Here is a 20,762-nt window from a genome sequence, read left to right as displayed (position 1 = left end):
CCAGTGAGATTGAGCCTCCCTCTGCCTCGGTCTCATTCGTTCACTGTAATTAGACCAGCTGGTCGATTAATGAGACAATACCGACCGTTCAAATGGCCCCATGTATGAAGGCAATGAAATTCAAACTGTCTGTGTGTTCCAGCTGTCGAGGTGTGAGCGATGTCGCTGCGAGGCCAACAGAGAGGTGTACTGCAGCATTTCGGACTGCCCCGCCCCTCACTGTGTCAACCCCACCTACGAACCCAACCACTGCTGCCCCATCTGTAAGACCGGTAAGGCTCAGTGGGTGCTGGGCTTCCACCCACCTGCTGTCCCTTCAATCTGAATCTAATCTCAGGATGTCCCTACAATTAGCTGTGGATATTCCACAGAGGATTATTAATGTTTTTTGGTAACCGATCTTTACTCTCAAGCCACGGTTTCCATCTGCACTGCACATATCATTTTGGACACTCAACAAGCCTTTGGTGTCAGTTTTGGCACACACCCACGGCTTCTCATGCGAATACCATGAAAAATAGCTGGAGCGTGTGTAAGCGCTAAAAACACATCAATGAGCCACACTGTTTTTCCTTCATTACCATGAACACACACACTGTAGTTTATCTTGACTCAGTCCCACACACACTGTCCTGCTGCCCCAAATACTCATTAGAGCACCAAATGTGGATTAATCCGCAGCTAAAAATAGTCCCCAACAAATGTACTATTTCTTCCTGTTTAAATGACGGTTTCTAAAAAACGAGTGCCCAGCCATTTAAAAAAAATGACACAACGATAAAAAGCTGTTTTTATAGATGTACGTCTACAATAGGAACCAGTGGGCTTGGTGCTGAGTGACAGGGTTAGAGTAGGGAAGTCACATTGGTTTGGGTCTCGTCGTGGGATTTGTTGAGAGTAAGAACAATAGGATATCTCTAATAGAGAGTAGAACATCACCACCTTATCTTTTAGCAGAGCCTTTGTGAGAGAAAGCATTGGTACAAAGGGTCTTCACCAGTGGGGCTGACAGTTAAGAACATTTCTGGAATTACACATCTCTTGGGTTTATAGTTAATTAAGAAAGAACCAGAAGAGTCCACTATAGCCCAGATTTTGCACGCTAAAACTCATGTAAAAAATTATGATGCCATATAAATGCATAATTTCTGTGAAAACTGTTTAAAATTGCCATCACCACAAAGCCAACCTAAAAACCTACCTAACCTAACCTATTTTTGTAGGCCGGCCTGGAAGTTAGAACCGCCCTGGTTCCTTTGACAAGAAGCCAATGGGAGCTTTCCATTTTGGATTATTGAATAAAATAAGCTCTGTGGCAGATACTAGTAATCATTCCTACACATTTTAATCAGCCAGATGAGCTTCAGAAATGAACAGCACTTTTATGATTTCTGAAGCGTAACCAAAAACCCACTGACTTCTAGAGAGGCAGACGTGCATAACTCACATTCGATAACGATAGGTTTTATAATCAGGAGCGCTTTTAAGTGAAAGCTAGCTGATGAGCCACCGCTAGCCTTAGCTAAAACGGAATTTGTTTATCATTTCCTTGCTGTTATAAGTACATGGAAACTTATCGGGTTTAATGAACTGACTTCTTGGTAATGCAGTTTAGTCCACATATGAGGCAGTAATTAAATCTAGATTATGGAGAGAAATATCCCTAGCTAAACTCATGCTAAAGCTAACTAGCTTTGCAGATAGATAGATAGTAGCTTCCATCTCAGCTTTTGGAATTCATGTGATTTGGAGAAGCTTCTTTACTTTTGAATGTACTGAACTGTAAATAAATGTTATATTGACTAACATACAATTACATTCTTTAAGGATAACATAGATTGTCGCCAGGATTGGTCATTTTAATCTGTTCAAACTAGGCCCAAAATGTCCAGGATTGAGTGGGAACGCTGATAATCACAATAACGTTTACTTTCTTAACCAAAATGGTTAAAACATTTTAATTGGTTTATTAATTATGGACTCCAATTTGCAGTCCTATTGTACCTTCAATACACAGTGAACTGTACATATAATAATAATAAACTTTATTTCTATAACATAAACCATACAATACAATATGTGCAAAGAGAATCAATAAAACTCCAAATTATCCAGAATATAAAATAATACTATATATATAGTATATAATGTAGTTCTATTTGAAGGGTTTTCCACTTGCAACCTTTAAACTGGCAAGTTTCCTCCGTGTGTACACCCCCCCCCCCCCNNCCCCCGGGCTGCTAGCGGGGCCATAACATGCTGTCATATCCGATCTCACCAACCCTCTCCTCACACACACAAACACACACCAACACTTAAGCTGATGGCCCAGTGTGTGTGTTATACACATCATTAGAAGGCAGTCATTATAACAGTGTGTGTTCACCCTGCAGCTCTCAGAAGCAGCACCGGTTACGTCACCTCACACACCCTGCAGCTTACAGAGCCATCCCGGGTTATGTCATAAACGCTTTCCCTTCCATTTAAGTCCCTTTCTAGCACTGGGATTTATTTTGTGTGTGTGTGTGTGTGTGTGTGTTTGTGTGTGTCGCACAGGAATAACAGCAGCAGGGATAATAACTACTCCTGTATTATGTGTTGCTTTTATGTAGAATAAAATGGAAAGCCAGAGCAGCTAAACAATCAAAAAAAAACATCAACCTGCTATCTGCCTCCCATTTACCTTGCTGCTTTATGGCAGTTGTAGTTAAGTTGTAGTTTCTATTTTTAGTGCTCCTCTGCTGGACAAACAGCGGGACAGATGGTTTGGTTTGTTGCGTCACTGTTTTTTTTTTTTTTCCTTTTTCATCCCGCTGCTGCCAGATTCCCTCACGTCAGCTGTGTTTTATCGAACCTAGTTGGATCTGGCATCAGATGAACTGTACTTCCTGTCCTCCTGCTGACAGGCGCTGGTAATTGTTTCACAGGTAGCTGCCAAATAAAGGAACCCCCATCTGTGAATCAAAGGCTGTTTACATTTTTGCTTGCATGGTATTCCGTATGTCCAGCCTGAGCAACGTATAACAGCTCTACTGAAAATATCACACGAGCACATGTTGAAGGGGGGAAGAAATAGCATCGCAAAGATTTTTTTAAAGGGGAGGAGACAGTTTAATTTGACCTTACATAAATCTTTTCCTGTGTTGCTTGTGTCGTATTGTCCAGCGTCACTGATATCATACTCTGTTCATAATGAACTTGAACCACAATTGAAGGAATACTTCACATTTACTCGCCGGGTGTGGTTACACATTTGTACGTATAAACACGACTAGACGACTGGTCTGGGGCTTTTTTGTTCTCTGGATGAATAAACCAAACCAAGATTTTTGTGAATTAAAGGCCTGTCCCATGTAGACGCTATGGTACACATCCAGTTACAGAGTGACATTAGCTTTAAATTGGTGTTTCTGGCCACCTGATGAATAATCGCTCTCCTTTAAGCTCTGTTTTTGGTCTTTACCAACTCATGAAAAAACATTTGCCTCTTTTCTGCCATTCAGAGAAGACGGGTAGCGTACAGTAGGTTTCAGAGCTTTGAGAGCCGTGAGACTGAACCAAAGTATTAGTTGGTTGCCTGACAGCTGCTCCTGGCATGAGTCTGGCAAACAGCTCCCAGTAAGACCGTAATTTGGTTTCACAAAATGTTGAACTCTTCCTTTAATAAAAACTAAATGACACAAAACGAAATCAGGAAACCACATCTGCCGGTCTTCATTCATATAGGCTTTTCTTTGCTAGCAGAATGAAAAAAAATACTGTTTTTACTACTCTTGATTTTGTGTGAGCAACTGGCCCCTGTTCTGTCTTTCCTGCCTCTTTAGGTCCCAACTGCTTTGCTGGGAACAGGGTGATCCCGGCCGGGGAGCGTGTGAACATTGATGAGCAGAGAGTATGCTACTGCACCTACCGGGACGGGACCTGGCACACCCATCCCCATGCCACCTGCGAGCAGCGGCCCCAACCCAGCCTGACACCCAGCGCCCGCACCGAGCCCCCCAGGGACGAGGAGAGCAGGACGAGAGGGGGCAGTCCGTTTATTCCCAGACTGAATGTGATACCCTGAGTGGTGTTAAATAAATGTCTCGCAGATGCAGAGCCACTCTGCAGCTATACATAAACCAACGTTATCCATTAGTATCAGGAGAGCTAAACTGGGCTCAATATAGCATTGCTCCACCTGCACATTTCTGTTTAACACAACTAGTGAGATTGTTTGAGCACTCGATGTAAAGTAATCCGCGGGGCGGTTGGTGTTGAAGGTAAAGATGGAACTGGCAACATGCTCAGGAAAAAGTCAGACATTATTTGCAAACATGACTTTTGGACACAGTTTCTTTCCCCACGTTTGAATATTGTCCATTTGATCAGATTTAAGTTTAGCTTCACTTTTAATACTCGTTACTATTCGTTTCAGATGGGACAACTAATTCAGTTGAAAAATGAGAATCTGAATTAAAATGTTGAAAGTAACATGGAAAATTAGAAATGTTCATAAATGAATTAGATAATATATATATATATATATATATATATAATTACTCAGTTGTTCGCCTATTCCCACCCGTTACTGTGGAGCAAAAAGGAAAACAGCGTGTCCTTGATTTCAAACTGAGGCAGACTAAAGCACTCTTCACTATCATAGCAAATTGTATCATCTGTAGCTAGCTAGCTATCCAAATTAGCATTAGCGGAAGCTCCATGAGTTGGTAGAAACGCCGTCTCAGCAGACTTTTTCATGTTTCCAGCTGTCCTCGTCTGAACCTTTAAACCTATACATGACATCGTGCTAGAAGACTGAAGACAAAACATTAGTCTTCTTCAGCTAATGATCCATGTAGAAGACATAAACAAACATTTATTTATTTTATTATTATTGGTTTATTGTATTGAGCTAGTTAATTCTAGTATCATCACTATGAAGAGGGAAATGTAAGCTCTGACAAAGTGTAACTCTGTTAATGACTAGCTCGTTGGCTTTAATTTGAATTAATGCAGTTATACCTAATAAGCTAGTTAGCAAGACATGCTAATGATTGCAGCTTTTATTAGAGCAGAAAAACGAAATTGAATCCATTCTTTATACTTTTCTCTCATGTTTTTGGATTGAGAGAGACTAAAAACCCCCAGCACCACCCAAACTTTTTAAATGCTAACATTTGCTCCTGTTAACAGTTGACAGTGTTTGGGGGATGACTTTATCTAGCTGTTATTTAACCAGTTGTTTGATCGGGAGGGTGTCCATGTTCCCACATTTCCTTTTTCATAAATTTGTATCAGATTTTATTCCCCTTCTCCCCCTAACCCTAACCCCATAGGGCTGTGGGAACATAGGGGTGACCCCGTTTGATCAACAGAAAATTATTTAATAGCAATTTTGATGATACATTAAATAGTAGATAGTTATAAATAAGCCGCACACAGACACTGAAAAAGCAATGCCACCTCAGTTTATGGGCAAACGTACAATTTATCTATATACTTACTTAGCCCACCAAACCTCCCATCATTCCACTGGGGAACATGGATGGAGTATTGCGGATACATACTGTACATTGAGTGACAGAGGGGCGCAGGTGGCAGCCTGGTTTCTCTCCACGGACCTGCTGGTTTCCGTCTGTAAGCGGAGCGAGGCCGGAGATTTGCAAGTAGACCAGACACACACACACACACACACACACAGACACAGTGCTGAGAATTACTTGTAAGCAGAGAAACGGATGATTCACACACTCCCTGACTTACAGATGGTATATACATATGTAATGTTAAGAGTACATGTTAGTGAGCATTTATCACCCCCCATGTACACTGGTAGTCTGTGTGTGACTGTTGACATATTGAAGAATGTGGCTTTTTTTTTTACTCATGCTCCTCCAGTAAGGTCACAGCTTTTTTCCACATAAGTTCAACATAGACATTAAAGCGCTGGTTGCCAGAGGTTGTATAGATGACAGATGCTTTGAACTACATTCCCTCTGTTCAGGCATCATCTCTGTGCACTCTGTCCTATCCGTCAGTCAGCTTAAATCAGGTTCAAGTGCTCCACAGGCCTGTATTTAATGGTACTCAGGTTTATAACCCTCTCCTCAGTGGTTTGTCTTGTAGTCCCAAGGCTTTCCTTAACACTCTTAAATGTGTTGTGTTGTTGTGCAGCTTGTTACTTGGTAAGAACTGTACAGAGGTTAATGTGTTTACCTGTAAGCTAAAACTTGTCAAATAAAGCTTTCACACACCACCACTGTCTCAAGTCTTATCAGGTTTTAATACCCCCTCTACTGGTTGTTCGGAGTAATGCTGTTAAAATGGGGCATTTGGTGTATGTTTCAAATATGAAAACTGGACCGACTGTAGATAAAGTAATATTATGACCGCTAGAAGTTTGGGTTTGAAAATGATAAACAATACAGGAGTCAGTACATGACAGCAATAGAGAACATATTTCAACATTTTAACTCAAATATTGTTTCCTCTACATAAAGGGAAAATGAAAACACCAAGACGTGAGGCTTGATTTACCAACAGTTTTTATTGAAAACAAACAGGTGCAGGGTCATAGCTCAGGCTATGCTGCCAGCGTTGGAGGCAATCCTGGGCCAAAGGTCAGCGCACTCTTTTGCCACTGGGCCTGTGATGGCTGAACCTGCAGATACAGAAGAAAGCAATTATTTTAGTTCCAACACCGCACGAAACGTTACCTGAGGGACAACAGACTGCTGCAGTTCAAACTAGAGTATAATATTAATTTAAAAAGGAGAACAGTGTCAACTGTGCAACATGTAAAACAGTTAAAACAGCAGGTTAAAGCTGTCTCGTCACTGATTGAGATCAGTCAGCCACTGTGTCGCTGCCGTCTCACCCACAGTGAGGAGGTCAATATTCCCTTCTACGACAACTCACCCAGCCACTGAGCAGACAAAGCAAGTGCTTTTTGGAAGGGGGAACATCTAACTTACAAATAAACTAAACCGCACTAAAACATTTCATTATTTTACAACACTTGCTAAATAACCGCCAACACCACTTTGGATAAACTTTTAATGTGACTAAAAAAAACAAAAAAACACAGCTCTCAATTTTATTTTTCCCCTCCAGTGTCCTGCAACAATTCCTAATTCTACTTCCGACTGTCCCAGACTGGAATGAACGTTAATTAAGTTCCTTCTTTCCATTCTACATAAGTTTAATATACAGCATTTGATCAACTCACTCTGGTCCACCATGGAGGTTCTGCTAGTTGTTCCCTGCACTTCTATCTGAATCCCTGATCATTCTATTAGTAACTGGTTCAGTTGGTTTATTTCTCAAACTGCAGTGCAAATGCAAACCTGTTTCTGATTGGTGTATTGCACTGGGAAATTATACACACACACTTTGAACATTATTATTAGTATTTAACTCGATATAGGGACAACATATATCTGAGGTAACAAAGTAAAAAACATCTACAAAGGGAGGGAAAAGATCAGATGAACTGTTGATATGAGCTGTAGGAACTAATCCAGAGATCGGAGAGACTGAACACAACCCAAGAGGAGAGGTAGAGACCATGGCAGGATTGGCAGAGGAGCTCTGGACTGTGATTACTCTAAGCAGCATGCATGGGAATTAATTACAATATAATATAATTTAATATATTTTTAGTTTTTCCCTGATGGTCTAAACAAATCGCTACATTTTTAACTAGTCGCTTTTCGGAAATAAAATCCATAAGATCGTCTGAAAAGTTGATAAATCTAGCGAAAAAAATCACGAAGTTGGCAACACTGGCTCTCTTTATGATCAACTTTGTGTGTGTGTCAGTGCACTGGTGATGTAGCGTGGAGCTTGTGTCGGTGCAACCTCACATTTCCAACAGTTCAAATGACACATATTCCATGAGCCATAAACATAATAATTTCATTTCTAATTATACATATCTCTACTTTTTCTCCCATTTTGTTGTTTTGTGTTTTCATGATTTATAACATTTTTGTATTTATAAAACCTTTTTAAATACAGTTCTAATCTTACATATGCATATGGGGAGTTTTATTTCCAACAAAATTTCCAAAAAAGGGTGAAATTAGCAAGCAACGATGGAAAAAGAACTGAAAATGACAGTACTTAAGAACAGTGTCTGTTCTGAATGCAGCATGTGTATTGAGTTGGGGTGCATTCAGTTTGATACTGAAGTTCAGACAGTCTTCACACAGTAAAGCAACCATTATGAATACAATGCTCTCTCTCTCTCTCTCTCTCTCTCTCTCTGCATTTCTTTTAACAGCCATATGGGATAAAGGTTCCCAACAGCTTGGCAGATCTATGCACTTGAAATGAGCCTATATGCAACATATTTGGACACGCAGAGACATTATGTGACCACAGTCCCTACAGCATAAAGTAAATCTTACACTTCATTTGTTTAAATTTCTGTTTAAGCATCTAGCTGCTTGTCATTTTGTGTAAATCTCCCCTCTTCTCTATTTTCTTGGTTTAATCCACAGTTGGACCTATTCCACAGGGGCTCTACCACAGTATAGGCTGGGTGGGTGGGGGTGAATATTGAACTCTATGAACTGGCTGCACTTTGAAACTCCATTTACTCTTGCAAGTTTATAATTCACTGGCCCAGGTTGGAGTATGAGCAACCCAGTGCTTGTGCTTTCCTTTTGTGTGTGTGTGTGCTTGTCCATATTGTATCCCTGCATCCCCAAATATTGAATTTTCCTGGTTCTTATTTTAGCCTCAGCAAGCACACGATCATAATTCTAGGAAGCGGAGCAGGCTGCGTTCAAGAGCAGCGAGGCGAGATGGGTTGCTAGGCTGGCGGGAATGGAATGGTTTCGCCATGGTAACGCCTGGTGAGGGACAAGAAAAAAGGAGGCGTTTGGGCGAGCAAGGGTCTCCATTCTGAGCATCTCCTCATTAAGAGGCATTGTGAGGCCCTCAGTGCCACAGCCAGGATTTACAGCCGCGGTAAATGAACGTGGAGTGGCGTCCGCGTGGTTGGTGAAATAAATTCTGATGAACAATTCACACGAGACACAGGTGGGAAGGAGAAACAGACAGAAAGCGGTGATAAAAAGGGGGAACTTTGTGGATAATGTGGTGAAGTGAAGTGAGGTGCTGGCACTCACTGAACGGAAAGCAGCAGCCACCAAGTTCGCTGGGAATAAATTCCTAAGAAAGGAAGAGAAAAACAAGTTAGACACACACAAAATGACAGCTGTTGTTTTTCCTGTTTGATTTCATGTAACCAGACCTTAAATACGGGTAATAATTAAGCGTGTGGTTTGTTTTAAAAAAGCAAACAGACAGAAAGTCTGTTAGAACCGTGTGGTTAACCCATCTGAATGATGAAATTGTTCACAGGATTGGTTTGTCATCACACACTGCATGCACTCTGGCTCTTTTCCCAGGATCCTCCATTAAGTCCACTATTCCCTAAATTCCCTGACAGAGCAGTTGTTGTGGCACTGATCTACTGTCTGGTTCATCTTTTATTAAAACAAATCACCAAGGTCTTTACTAGGATTAGATATTCCTAGAAGTTTCACTGTATTCATTCACACTTCATTTTTACTTTATTTGATCAAATCCAGATTTTTCTTTTTCAAGAGGCATTCAGAAAAATTAAAAATGAAACTTTGGAAGGTAATGCCAAATTTGAATTATTATTTAGCCTTGGTTACGAAGATGTCCTTTCTCTCTCTTTTGAGTCACAGATGCCCCCTGAGAGTCTAATACTAGACTAAACCGTCTTAGTCCTAGTCGACATGCTTTTCATTAGCAGAATAGTCATTAACAGTTAGTATTTTAACAGGCAGCTGTTAAAATATATGGCTTTAACTAACAACTACTAGGTCTAAGAAAATCTTTAGTCAGGGGCAGCCCTACAACACACTGTGAAGCCTAATATCACTTACTGTATCTACATTGGAGGAACCAGTGGCCTACACAAAGGTGGGGGATCTTGAATCAAAAGAAGCTGAATCTCCACTTTAAATAAGTGTTTTATGTTTCAGCTCTGAGTAGCAGGTCTTCCTGTCAGGTTGCACACAGCCCCAAACAGCTCCACCAGTCAGATGTCCCAGTTCCACACAACTGTATGTATTAACTGTACACCATGTACCGGTTGTCATAGTGCAGTGTTTTTGTCATTACAGCAAAATTCAACATACTTTAAGGTTTTATACAAACTGGAATTACATTGTCATAGAGCCATGTCAGCAGATGTCAGTCCACATTAAAGGGTAGGTATAGACTATATAGTAATTTATGCAGTACAACCTAAAAACAAGTACAACAACTTTAAATGTAAAACTCAAACAAAAGTTAAAAAAAGTAACCTGAAAAAAGTATAAATCTGCACATTTCTGACACAAATGGAGCCTCATACAGATAAAAACTGAAAGAAAATACAATTATTTGTAACTTCTAGGCATTTAAAAGTTCAAGGGGTCAAGGTTTACTGCTATCACATGACCAAGGCGAGGATCTGGATTAACCCTGGGAAACCAGAGCTGGGAGCTGGCATGCTTTCTCCCACGGAGCCTCCTTTCTGTAGACTGATTTCTAAAGCTCTGTTACATAACAACTTGATTTCCTAATAAATCTAAGCCAAACATCATGCACAACCCCTCCAAGTGAAGGCGGCTGCAGCAACAGGTTGTTCAGCTCATGTGGTCGGCAGTGTTTCTGACTTTCTGCTCTCTTTCTGCGTGTTTAACCCTCGCTGCAACAGTTCACACATTTCCAAACATTTATTCTCTGCACAGAAATATAAGAAAACATGAATTTGATCCTTATTTGTTTATTATTTAAGTGTTTATCTTTGTTCTGTGTTTGTAACCAACTCCACATCTGATAGAAAGAGAGACTCTACAGAAACATTTCAGGAGGCTTATCGTCTTTATTAGCATCAGGTGAAATGAAAAATGTCATTTTAACCCTTTAAGATCACATCCTTACTCAGTCTTACTCAGAGTACATTAAATTACCAAAAGCACCAAAATGTCTTCTCTTCTCACGTTATGTGAACCTTTAAATGTGATCCGCCCTCCTGCTGGAGACCCCACAGCTCACAGTTCAGGAGTCTCTGAGCCCTGTTTGAACTTCTAATGAGAGTGTTTGGACAGAGAAATGATACAAATCCCAGAAGAAAGGAGCTCCTCATTAAGACAATATTTGGACTTCAAGTAGAACTTAAAGTTCTGTCAAAGTTTATATCCTTTATTCCTTAATATCTGGAGAGTATTTCTAACCTTTGTGAGTGAAAATGATCCAATTTTAAAACACCCCGAACTGTTAAAAGAGAGAAAAGCCTTCCTGTAGTGTTTGGAGCACCCTGACTCTACAGTGGAAGACTGAGAAATACAGCAGGCCGTCCACCTGCTCTCGTGATTAGAGAGAAGTGCTGACAGCAGCACACGGCGTTCAGTTTGTTCTACACCGAGCTGCTGGCGTTCATCCCGCCACCTCTTTCCCTTCCTCTAAATACACTCCACTCTCCCAACAGCTGTCAGCTTTCCCTCACACTGTGGGAACTTATTTTAGGATTCCTCCTGTACGGATCAGTGAAGGGTCGGATAACATAGCTGCTCTGTTGAGTGTAAGAACGTCTTTCATCTGTGTATCAGTGAATGACGGCAGTCAATCCTTTAGCTAACCTCAACTGAATATAGAGAATTAGTGTCGTTGTCCATCTCTCTCTCTCCTGTCCCATCTCAAACCCCTGTAGACCCTAAAACTGCAGTCTGGGATCCACTGATGTGTAAAATGACATATAAAGTAGGGTTGGGTAAATATATCAGGTGATTTTTGAGTGATTTTTTCACTTTATTTTGCTAATTTAAAGTCCAGGTGAAATAAAAAAATGTGATTTTAACTCCTTTTCAAAACAAAAGTGTCTTATCATTATATCAGTGGCATAAAATGTCAATAATATTGTTTATTGCAGTTTTTCCTGGGAGAATAAAAGTAGTTAACAGAGCAATATGTAAAACCTCTTACTTATGTAAAACTGAGTATTAAAAGAACAAGCAGTCTATATGTAAATAGTTTCTGTTAGTTCAGGTTCCCAAACATTCTCATGTGTTATGGTATTTTATAAGATCTTTGTATGTTGTATATGTAAAATCTAAGCAGTGGAGTGAGTCGGGACTGTAGTGGAAAGTGTCAGCCACTGACTGAGCCGCATGTGGAGGATCTGAGCTGCGTCTTTCATGCTGGGGTTAGTTTTTGGGCTTATTTAAAGTAGCTAGAGCTCCAGGCGTGTGTGTGAATGACACTCAGGGTGATGTTGTGAACCAGCGTTTTTGTCCACTCTCAATTTGAATTGCAAATCAAGTTTCAGGAGTTACACAACACACTCCTGGTGAACTTCTCTAAGCATTTCCAAAGAGAGCTGCAACCCACAAACTCCTCTGCACACACTAACAACAGCTGCAGCATATTGTAGACAATCTGACCCCTAAACTGCAGGCTGCACTGACCTGCGAGCTGATCTGGGAGCTGATCTGGGAGCTGACCTGGGAGCTGACCTGGGAGCTGCTGTATGTAAAGCTTCAGCCTCATGTGTGTAACTAACCAGTGTTCCCTCTGTGCCACTATTCCCCTCAGATCTCCCGCAGTATCACAGCAGGCTGCTTCATATTCAACACTGGCCTATATCAGAGTGTAATGATTACAGTGCTGCTCCAGTACCTGGCCAGATCCAGAAACGAGTCCGCGGTCTCCTTGTTGCTGGTGACGCTCTCCAGTCCCAGGCTGTTGGTGTTCAGGGCTCCCGCGCCCACGCCGGGTTTGATGATGAAGGCCAGGGCCACCCCGATCCCGGAGGCGATCAGCGTGGTCACCAGGAAGTAGGCGACCGCGATGCCCCCCAGCTTGCCCAGGGAGCGCGTGTCCAGGCTGGCGGCGCCGGATATGAGGCTGCAGACCACCAGGGGCAGGATAATCATCTTCAGCATCCGGAGGAGCATCTCTCCGGGGAAGGCGAAGTAGGTCATCTGCGCCTTGGTCAGGTTCATGCTGCGGACCATCATCCCGAGCCCGACGCCCACCAGCACCCCGGACACCGTGAGGATGACCAGCAGGTTCTTCCTCAGAAACTCCACCAGCCTCTCCCCGAAGCTCTTCTGCGCGCTCTTCTCCAGGATCCGGTCCGTGGAGGCCGAGCTGGGCATGGCGTGCCCGTTGATCTCGCTCTTTTTCTCCATCCTTTTCTCTTCAAAGGGCAGCGTGGGAAGCAGGGAGGCCGGTTTAAGGCAGACAGCGTGGGTTACAGATGCACTCACACTCACGCACTCTGCTGCGTGAAGGCTGGTCCGGAGTGAAAAGGCTGAGCGCAGGAGGAGGGAGAGCCAATGGAGACGCAGCGACGACACTGGAACATGCGCACAAAAGCCGGCACTTTATACCAAGAGCAAATGATGCAAGAGCGGGGGATATTGCCAGGGTCTCTGGCAGTGTGGCACGTTGCCTGCCCTGAATATGAACAGGTTGAACAAGATGATCAAGAACCAGATTAAAACACCAGAAGAGGACAGCCTCCCTGACTCTGCCCTGATACTCCTGTAATGATTCAACATATTAAAATATATAATGTGTTTAAAATGTACAAATGCATGAGAATGACAAAAGATTCGCTCTCATCCTGGTTATCATTACAATATCTGTACTTTTCAACACATAAGATCCCTTTTCCAGTCCAGATTTATTTGATCTTTTGATTTTCCTTTTCCTCAAACGCACCTCCAAACATCCAGTGCAGAGGCGGTGTCCCTTCAGCAGTACAGGGTCTATTTAACGCAGCTACAAACCTGCAGTCAGTCCAGCTTTCACTGCTCTTTATGGATCAAAATCCAATCAGGCTGCAAGGAAGAATAAGATTTTAGAAACATCAATAAATCTCCTTATTTATTAAGTTTAATTCGATTCTTGAACTTTAACATTTTACAAGCATTTAAGAGTCCATGTGGGGTGAGTTTTGGCCCCCAGTGATCCATCAGCTCCACAGGCTGAGGATGATGGATGGAGAGCAGAAGGCTGTCAGCACCATGGCCAGCGCCATCTAGGGGGCGCTGTTGCTCACCGTTTCTTTTTCACTTCATTTGAATGGAAACAGCAGATAGAATACAAATGTTGCATGAAACAATGGTTATTTTAGAAAAGCAGAAAGTTAAAATAAGGACTAATATATTGCTCATAATGGCCACTGGATTTTTAAAAACATTTATTCATGTGACTCCTCGTTGCACCTCTGGCGGTTGACCACGAGATGGCGCTATGATAAAGGTGTTTTACATGTATTTACACAGCAGACAAAGCAAAGCTAAAGTGGCACATTAAGAATAATAGGAAGCAATAATTAAACTTATTCTGACTGGCTCCTTTTATTTGTCATTTACTCCATTGGTTTCACTGTGTTTCCTCTTTTTGTATGACATGTGCTGCATAAATACCCTAAATGTTTATTATTATTCTCACATATATTAAACCAGAGTTAACAAATAAGCTTAAATATGAATTAGGCCTATTTTTGAATGTTTTTTACTATAAAATATGAAATTTGAATGCATTGTTGGACTGTTTTGTTCCATGTATGAACTGAAGATTACATTATTAAATACAATTCAAATATTTAAATAATAATAATTAAAATAGAATAAAATAAACCCACCAGTGGCTTACAAGAATGTCAAGATGTTAAAGGGAAACTCACCAATTTTACAAATCCAAGTGTGTTTACAGGTGTTGGGGATTACTGCCACATTACTAGTTACATTACCTTTCTGCTGTGGTTGACAGAACTTTACCGTAATAAATACAGTACAACTTTTATACTATTACGGTAAAAGGATTTTGGAAGTTTTATTCCATATTTTACTGTATAAATAGTTTTTAAACATCAAAAGAAACAGTTTTGCCAGATGAATGCTGTATAAAAAACTTTTCGTCTTGAGATATGACGATAATTTCCTGCACAATTTACTGTCCATAATATAAAAAAGTACTTTATTTCATATAAATTCCTTTAAAATGTTGTATAAATAAAGGTTTTGCCATGAGATATGATATACTGTATTTAACCTATTTAGATCTTTTGCTGTCGTGGTTTTGGCAGTTCACCGTAAAATATACAGACATCTTTTCACAGTGCAGGAATAGAAAAAACATCGTGAAATATAAATGTAATAAGTTTAACAAGAATGGAAAAAAACTGTAAAATCAGTTGAGCATTTTATAAAAGAACATTTGAAGGACTGTCTGTACAGACAGAAAGAAGTCTGTCTCGCTGCCTCTGTTACTGACTGTCGTCTGTGTTGTCCTCAGTGACCTTAGCTCTGCTGTTGCTAAGTTGAGCTAAACTTTCCCTCCCTCCACCAATAGAGACAGATTGTCCCCCTTCCCCTCACAGCTGTGTGGCCTGAATGCTGGAAATAACCGCCGGCCTGCGGATCAGGAGTCATGGCTGTTTAACAGTGGCGAATGTTGGCACTGCGCCGCAGTAAACTGGAAGAAAAAAAACAATAACAGAGAAGGCCCAGGCCGAGCCTTATAATGGACACTGTTACTCAGCCAGGACGAGCCGTAACCCAGAGACATACATAGTGCATCAAGCTGGTAGCAAGCAACCAACCCAGATCCAATCAGTATGATCAATGTCTGATATGATGGATGGGATGCAGAATAACCAGTTTTATACTGGAAAACCTGAATATGACCTGACTTAATAACAGCTTTTACAAATGTATGTATTTCACTTCCCAATCTTTTTCTTTAAGGGAGCCCTTTTCTATCGTTTAATAAACTGACTTAGTGACATATTTTATAGATATTTCATATTAAATTAAAAACTGTACAATGAACCCAAACAGAAACTGTAGGAAGTTTGTGTGATTTGGATGAATTCTGAGCAGATTATTTCCTATTTAGGGAACTTTTTATACAATTCTCTGTCTGTATTATGTATTTTTTGTAATTTGTAACAATCATAATAGGCTTTTCTCTTGTCCCCTGATGCTTAGCCATTTTTCTTTTAGACAATTTACTTCATAGAAGTGAACCAAATGCTGAGATAGAGGCCTACTGTGTATAGTTTTTAAGTGTTCCTAAACAAGTTAACTGTGAAGCCCAAAAACTAAAAAAACATCTTTTAACAAGCTAACTTTTAACTATTTCCACGATGATATTGCATTCACATATGTTTTTTAAAAATAAAAAAAATAAAGGATCTAGTAATTATGTGATTATGAGAAAAGATCTATTAAGTAAGAGTATAACGCTTTGTATTTATTTTTGTTTAACTAACACTATTATTTATTGATTTATTCACTTATAATCTATCTATAGCTTTGTCAGCTTTGGGGCTCCATAGAGGACCACATTATCCTGGTATCCCTCAGCCTGGAGACATTTCTTTCTAAAAGAATCTCCTGTGCTGTAAAAATACCCATCTGAAGAAGTCACTCATTCTGTTTTTTTGGGAATGTAAAGGTTTTGGTTCCTAGAATTGAACATAAACGGGCTGATTCCAGTATTTCTTGCCTCAATATATTTAAATATATGCAGTTTTAGGCCAAAATACGGGATTAGCATGAAGTGGGCATGTCTGCAAAGGAGAGACTTGTGGGTACCCATAGACCCCATTTTCATTGAGATATCTTAAGGTCAGAGGTCAAGGAATCCCTTTAAAAATGGCCATGTCAGTTTTTCCATCGCCAACATTTAGCCTAAATTTGCAGCGTTATTTTGCCCTCCTCCTAACATGCACGCATGACATGGTTGGTGCCCATATGCATTAGGTCATCTAGTTTCATATGATACCTGTATCTATAACTCTAGCTTTAAAACAGAGCTGGCTACAGCCCCTGAAAGACAGTGCAGAGTGGATAAGGGCAGGATAATGTGATGACAGCAATCAGATTTCACAGGTGGTCCGTGCAACCCCCTCTGGAAATGCTGATGCTGGACAAGTTGTCTGCGCTGAAGTTTCGGTTTTGTTATTAGGCTTAAGGCAAGAGTTTTTATTATTTTATATCATTATATCTGTTCTAACCTTTGGATGTTTGCACTGTACAGCACCTTGTAACTCTGGTTTTATCCATTAAAGCACAAACTGGTCAAAAGTCAGTTAATTATATAAAAATGAAGGTGAATGTGTTGAATGTCAAAGAACAAGACTGTACACAACATCAGAAAACAAGGAGACATCTGCTCTTTTTACAGTTTATTGTATATATATATACATATATATATATATAAAACTACAAAAGTAAGACTGTTTCAAATTCATAGACAGCTGTCCATTATCTCATATACTATATGTATATATTTATATATATTTTATCTACAGTCCACATTTGGATCCCATACAGTGATCAGCTGACAGTTTCTCTCTGTTTGTGTTCTATTGCATAGAAAAAGGCACAGCTCTGAAGTCTGTGTAAAATACAGCCTTCTTAGGGGAAATCAGCCTCAACTGCGGCCAGTCCTTCTCGGCGATTTCGAGCCGCCGTACGCTCAGACAGCGCTTAAACAGATTCGGTAACAAACACTGATCAAAAAAGTCTCAGGAGCTTGAATGTTGATCATACTATGTACATTACTTTTGGCATTGAAGCGTCTATGACAGGCTTTGGAGTATTGACATCTGAAGGTTGGAGACGGGTTTTTGAGTATTGCTGCATGAACTGTTCGCCTTCAACTGGAAAAAGATGAACGAATGAAACGAGTACAAAAAGATGTAAAAGGTTGTGGCCGCCACCCCACAAAAAGATAAATCAATAACAAAGCAACAAACAAACAGATAAACAAGATAATATAACTACCTATGTATATAAAAAAATGGCTTCCACCCATAATTCCACACTCAGATACATTCCTATCTGAAGTACATTCCTACCACACATTCTGTACACACATTTACAATCCAAATGTTCACTTCACATCAAAAATAAATATATTTACACAGAAAAGAAAAAAACAAAACGAATAAATAACTTCATTGACCAAAAAAAAAAAACAAGCACTCCAAAATTCAAACATAGTGAAAGAAAGAAGACGCAGTCGTCTGCAAACAGTATTAGTTGGTGCTGCTTTCTGCTCGGCTCACACTCAGCTTTGAATTCAGTTCAAATGCAGTTAATTTACATACTAGTTAAGGTCAAATGCACATTGTGGATACTAAAGATCTTCAATTGGAACAAGGTTTAACATCGCCCCCGACCTCACCGCTGTTGGCTAACACAGTAAAATGAGTCAGACTGGATTCCAGATAACACATTCTTTCCCATTAACAACTACTGAGTCCCATCAGCTGGGACCTCTGCTAGAAACACTATTAACATTTTACACCAAAGCATGGCTGTGTTAGCAGAGACATTTTTTAGGGTTTCTTGTGTTATTTGTGTCTTTACTTTTGAAGGAAAAATCCACCCAAAATTCTTTCCAACACCTAGTGGTGATGTACCCTGCATTTCTGGACCACTGCAGCGTCTTGATATGTATAATGATAAGATACAGTGCACAGTTGGCAGCACAGTTGGCAGAGAAATTCAATAACTTCATTATTATTATTGTATTAAATGATTACACAGCATGTTGGAGCGTTCTTTTAGCTCACTGTCCTGGTTTCCTGGCTAATTTTCATCTCCAGTACATCTAAAATGTTCACCAAAACAACTTTATAGGGTGACAATATGTCACATGTTATGTTTTGAGCTTTTCTGTTACCCCCAAGTGGACAAAAACACAATGAATGCAACTTTAAACATCAATGGTGTAAGAAAATATCTAAAAATATCGTATTCTCAAAAACACTGTATCGATTTTTGTGTTTGAACCCCCAACTGCTAGATAGCAGTGTTGTAAACATACACTGAGGGCTATGATGTTGGATTTTACAGCGACTGTGATAAATACAAAGGTTCTGGTTGCATAAAAACAGTTAACTTTTTTAACTCAGATTTTATGCATATGGTGTTGTGTTGTTTATAATATGACAGTATTTCCAAAATTGGCATCACAATATATCACATTATATTGAATCGTAACCCCTGTATGGTGATACATATCATATCGCCAATACACAGACCTATTAAACAGCAAACAGGGATTTTGAAAAGCCTTTTACACTGATACTCAACATTTACACACAGAATCCAATTTTACCAAAAGTAGCCTCAAGACAATTACAGCATTTATAAAAAGTCCTGAAATGCAGTGAACTTTAACGACTGGTCAAAATAAATAAGTGTAAATGTATCCCACGGTGGATTTTTCCTTCAATTGAGCCTGTTAGTTAAAATCTCTCTCTGACTATAAGTGGCTGACTTTTTGTTTATGTCTTACTGAACATTGTAGCAAAAAAATACATTTTACAACTTGTTTTGTTGTATGAACGCTTAAAAACAAGCCATCCACCTGCACCTTGAAGACTCCTAAAACTGTCCTGTGGTCCTAGTTTGACTTCTACATAAAACCAAAGATGGTTGATGTGTGATTTGCTAATTACAACTATTCTGGTGCTAACAACCATGTTGGTCTCATTCAGAAAATCCTTGCAAAAGCTTTTGTGTGGCTGTGGATCGGTTCATTGTGAATGAAGGTCAGCAGTCTGATAGGTAGAGTTGTTCCGATACCAATACCAGCGTTTTCCGATACTGCACTGATCCGATACCATGGAATTTATTAGCACCAAAACGGTAATGGATGAGAGACTGATCTCTGCTGTTTGTGAGTTTCCTGAACTATAGAACTAACAGGAGAGCATTCACACGGCCGAGCAGTGGCACAAAGCCAATGTATCAGGTAACTTTACTTTTAATTTAAGCTATAATGTTGTGACTATGCTAATTTAGAAAATTTTAGCTATCAACAGGAACAGTCTCTGATTGGTATCAAAAATAAAGGATTGTCACCAATTGTCAGTAGTGCACAGAAGCAGTTTCCACGCGTACAGCGCCTGGCGTTTACTCATGAAGCACTTGTCTGCCTGCAGGTGGAGAGTTTCTCCCCGTCTGAAGAGACCTTTACTAGTATACGCTTGTTAAAAGTAACACGTATATTTTTGTAATACACATGTATTGATTTGGTACTCATCCGATACGAAAAGCTCAGGCATCGGAAAGGAACAAATGGTATCGGAACATCTCTACTGATCAGGTAGATTTATATGACTGATGAGTGTTTTTTGTCTTTCGCATACATTTACATTACATTTGTATGCCTTTCACGTGGAACACCACAGTTAATAGCCAAATCTGTGACTTGAGGATGGAATTCAACCACTAAATTATCAAACACAACGTCCAACTTCCTTATTCTACCAAACTAATGGGACATTTGTTTTAACTTCAGCAGATAGACTATAAAAGGTTCGACTGTGATTCTATTTAAAACTGTGTGTGTGATCTGCTGGGGGAAAAAAAAAACATGCAGACCTTAGGAATACTCATGTGACCCTCATCTTTGATGAAGTACTTAGCTATCACATTTTGTCTTTTTGTGCCAAAAGTCACGCATAGTGGCCTGTGCATGGGGGGCCCATGCGATTTGACACATCCATGATTGCAGTATCCTGTTAACACCATGGTTTTAGTTTCCTACTTCAGTGGAAATCCACATTCAAATTATTTACGAGACAGATTTTAGCCCTCCAGCTGGGTTAGCCTCAAGAAGTGAGCAGAACCCTGTGATTTGACACATTGGGCTCCTATTCTAAACACAAGTAAACATACTCTGCAAATATGGGCTGTGTGTAATACTGTACGCTG

The 20,762-nt window shown here is 40.1% G+C and overlaps 1 protein-coding gene across 1 annotated transcript in view; it reads right to left on the bottom strand.

Annotated features, from left to right (window-relative positions):
• slc1a4 (solute carrier family 1 member 4) overlaps nt 1-13,357 on the bottom strand; it is a gene marked incomplete at its 3' end in the record, with an annotated part of 22,746 nt that extends 9,389 nt beyond the window's left edge. Inside the window, 2 exon segments of the mRNA XM_035664111.1 lie at nt 9,120-9,162; nt 12,688-13,357. Of these exon segments, the coding sequence (XP_035520004.1) occupies nt 9,120-9,162; nt 12,688-13,202 (558 nt within the window). The 5' untranslated portion in view covers nt 13,203-13,357.
• Between the last annotated feature and the right edge of the window lie 7,405 nt (nt 13,358-20,762).

Source organism: Morone saxatilis, unplaced genomic scaffold (genome assembly GCF_004916995.1).
Source record: "Morone saxatilis isolate NCDOM2014 unplaced genomic scaffold, NCSU_SB_2.0 Contig19, whole genome shotgun sequence".
Lineage (NCBI taxonomy): Eukaryota > Metazoa > Chordata > Actinopteri > Moronidae > Morone > Morone saxatilis.
Note: the sequence above shows the minus strand (reverse complement) of the source record. Positions and strands in the feature narration are given on the sequence as shown.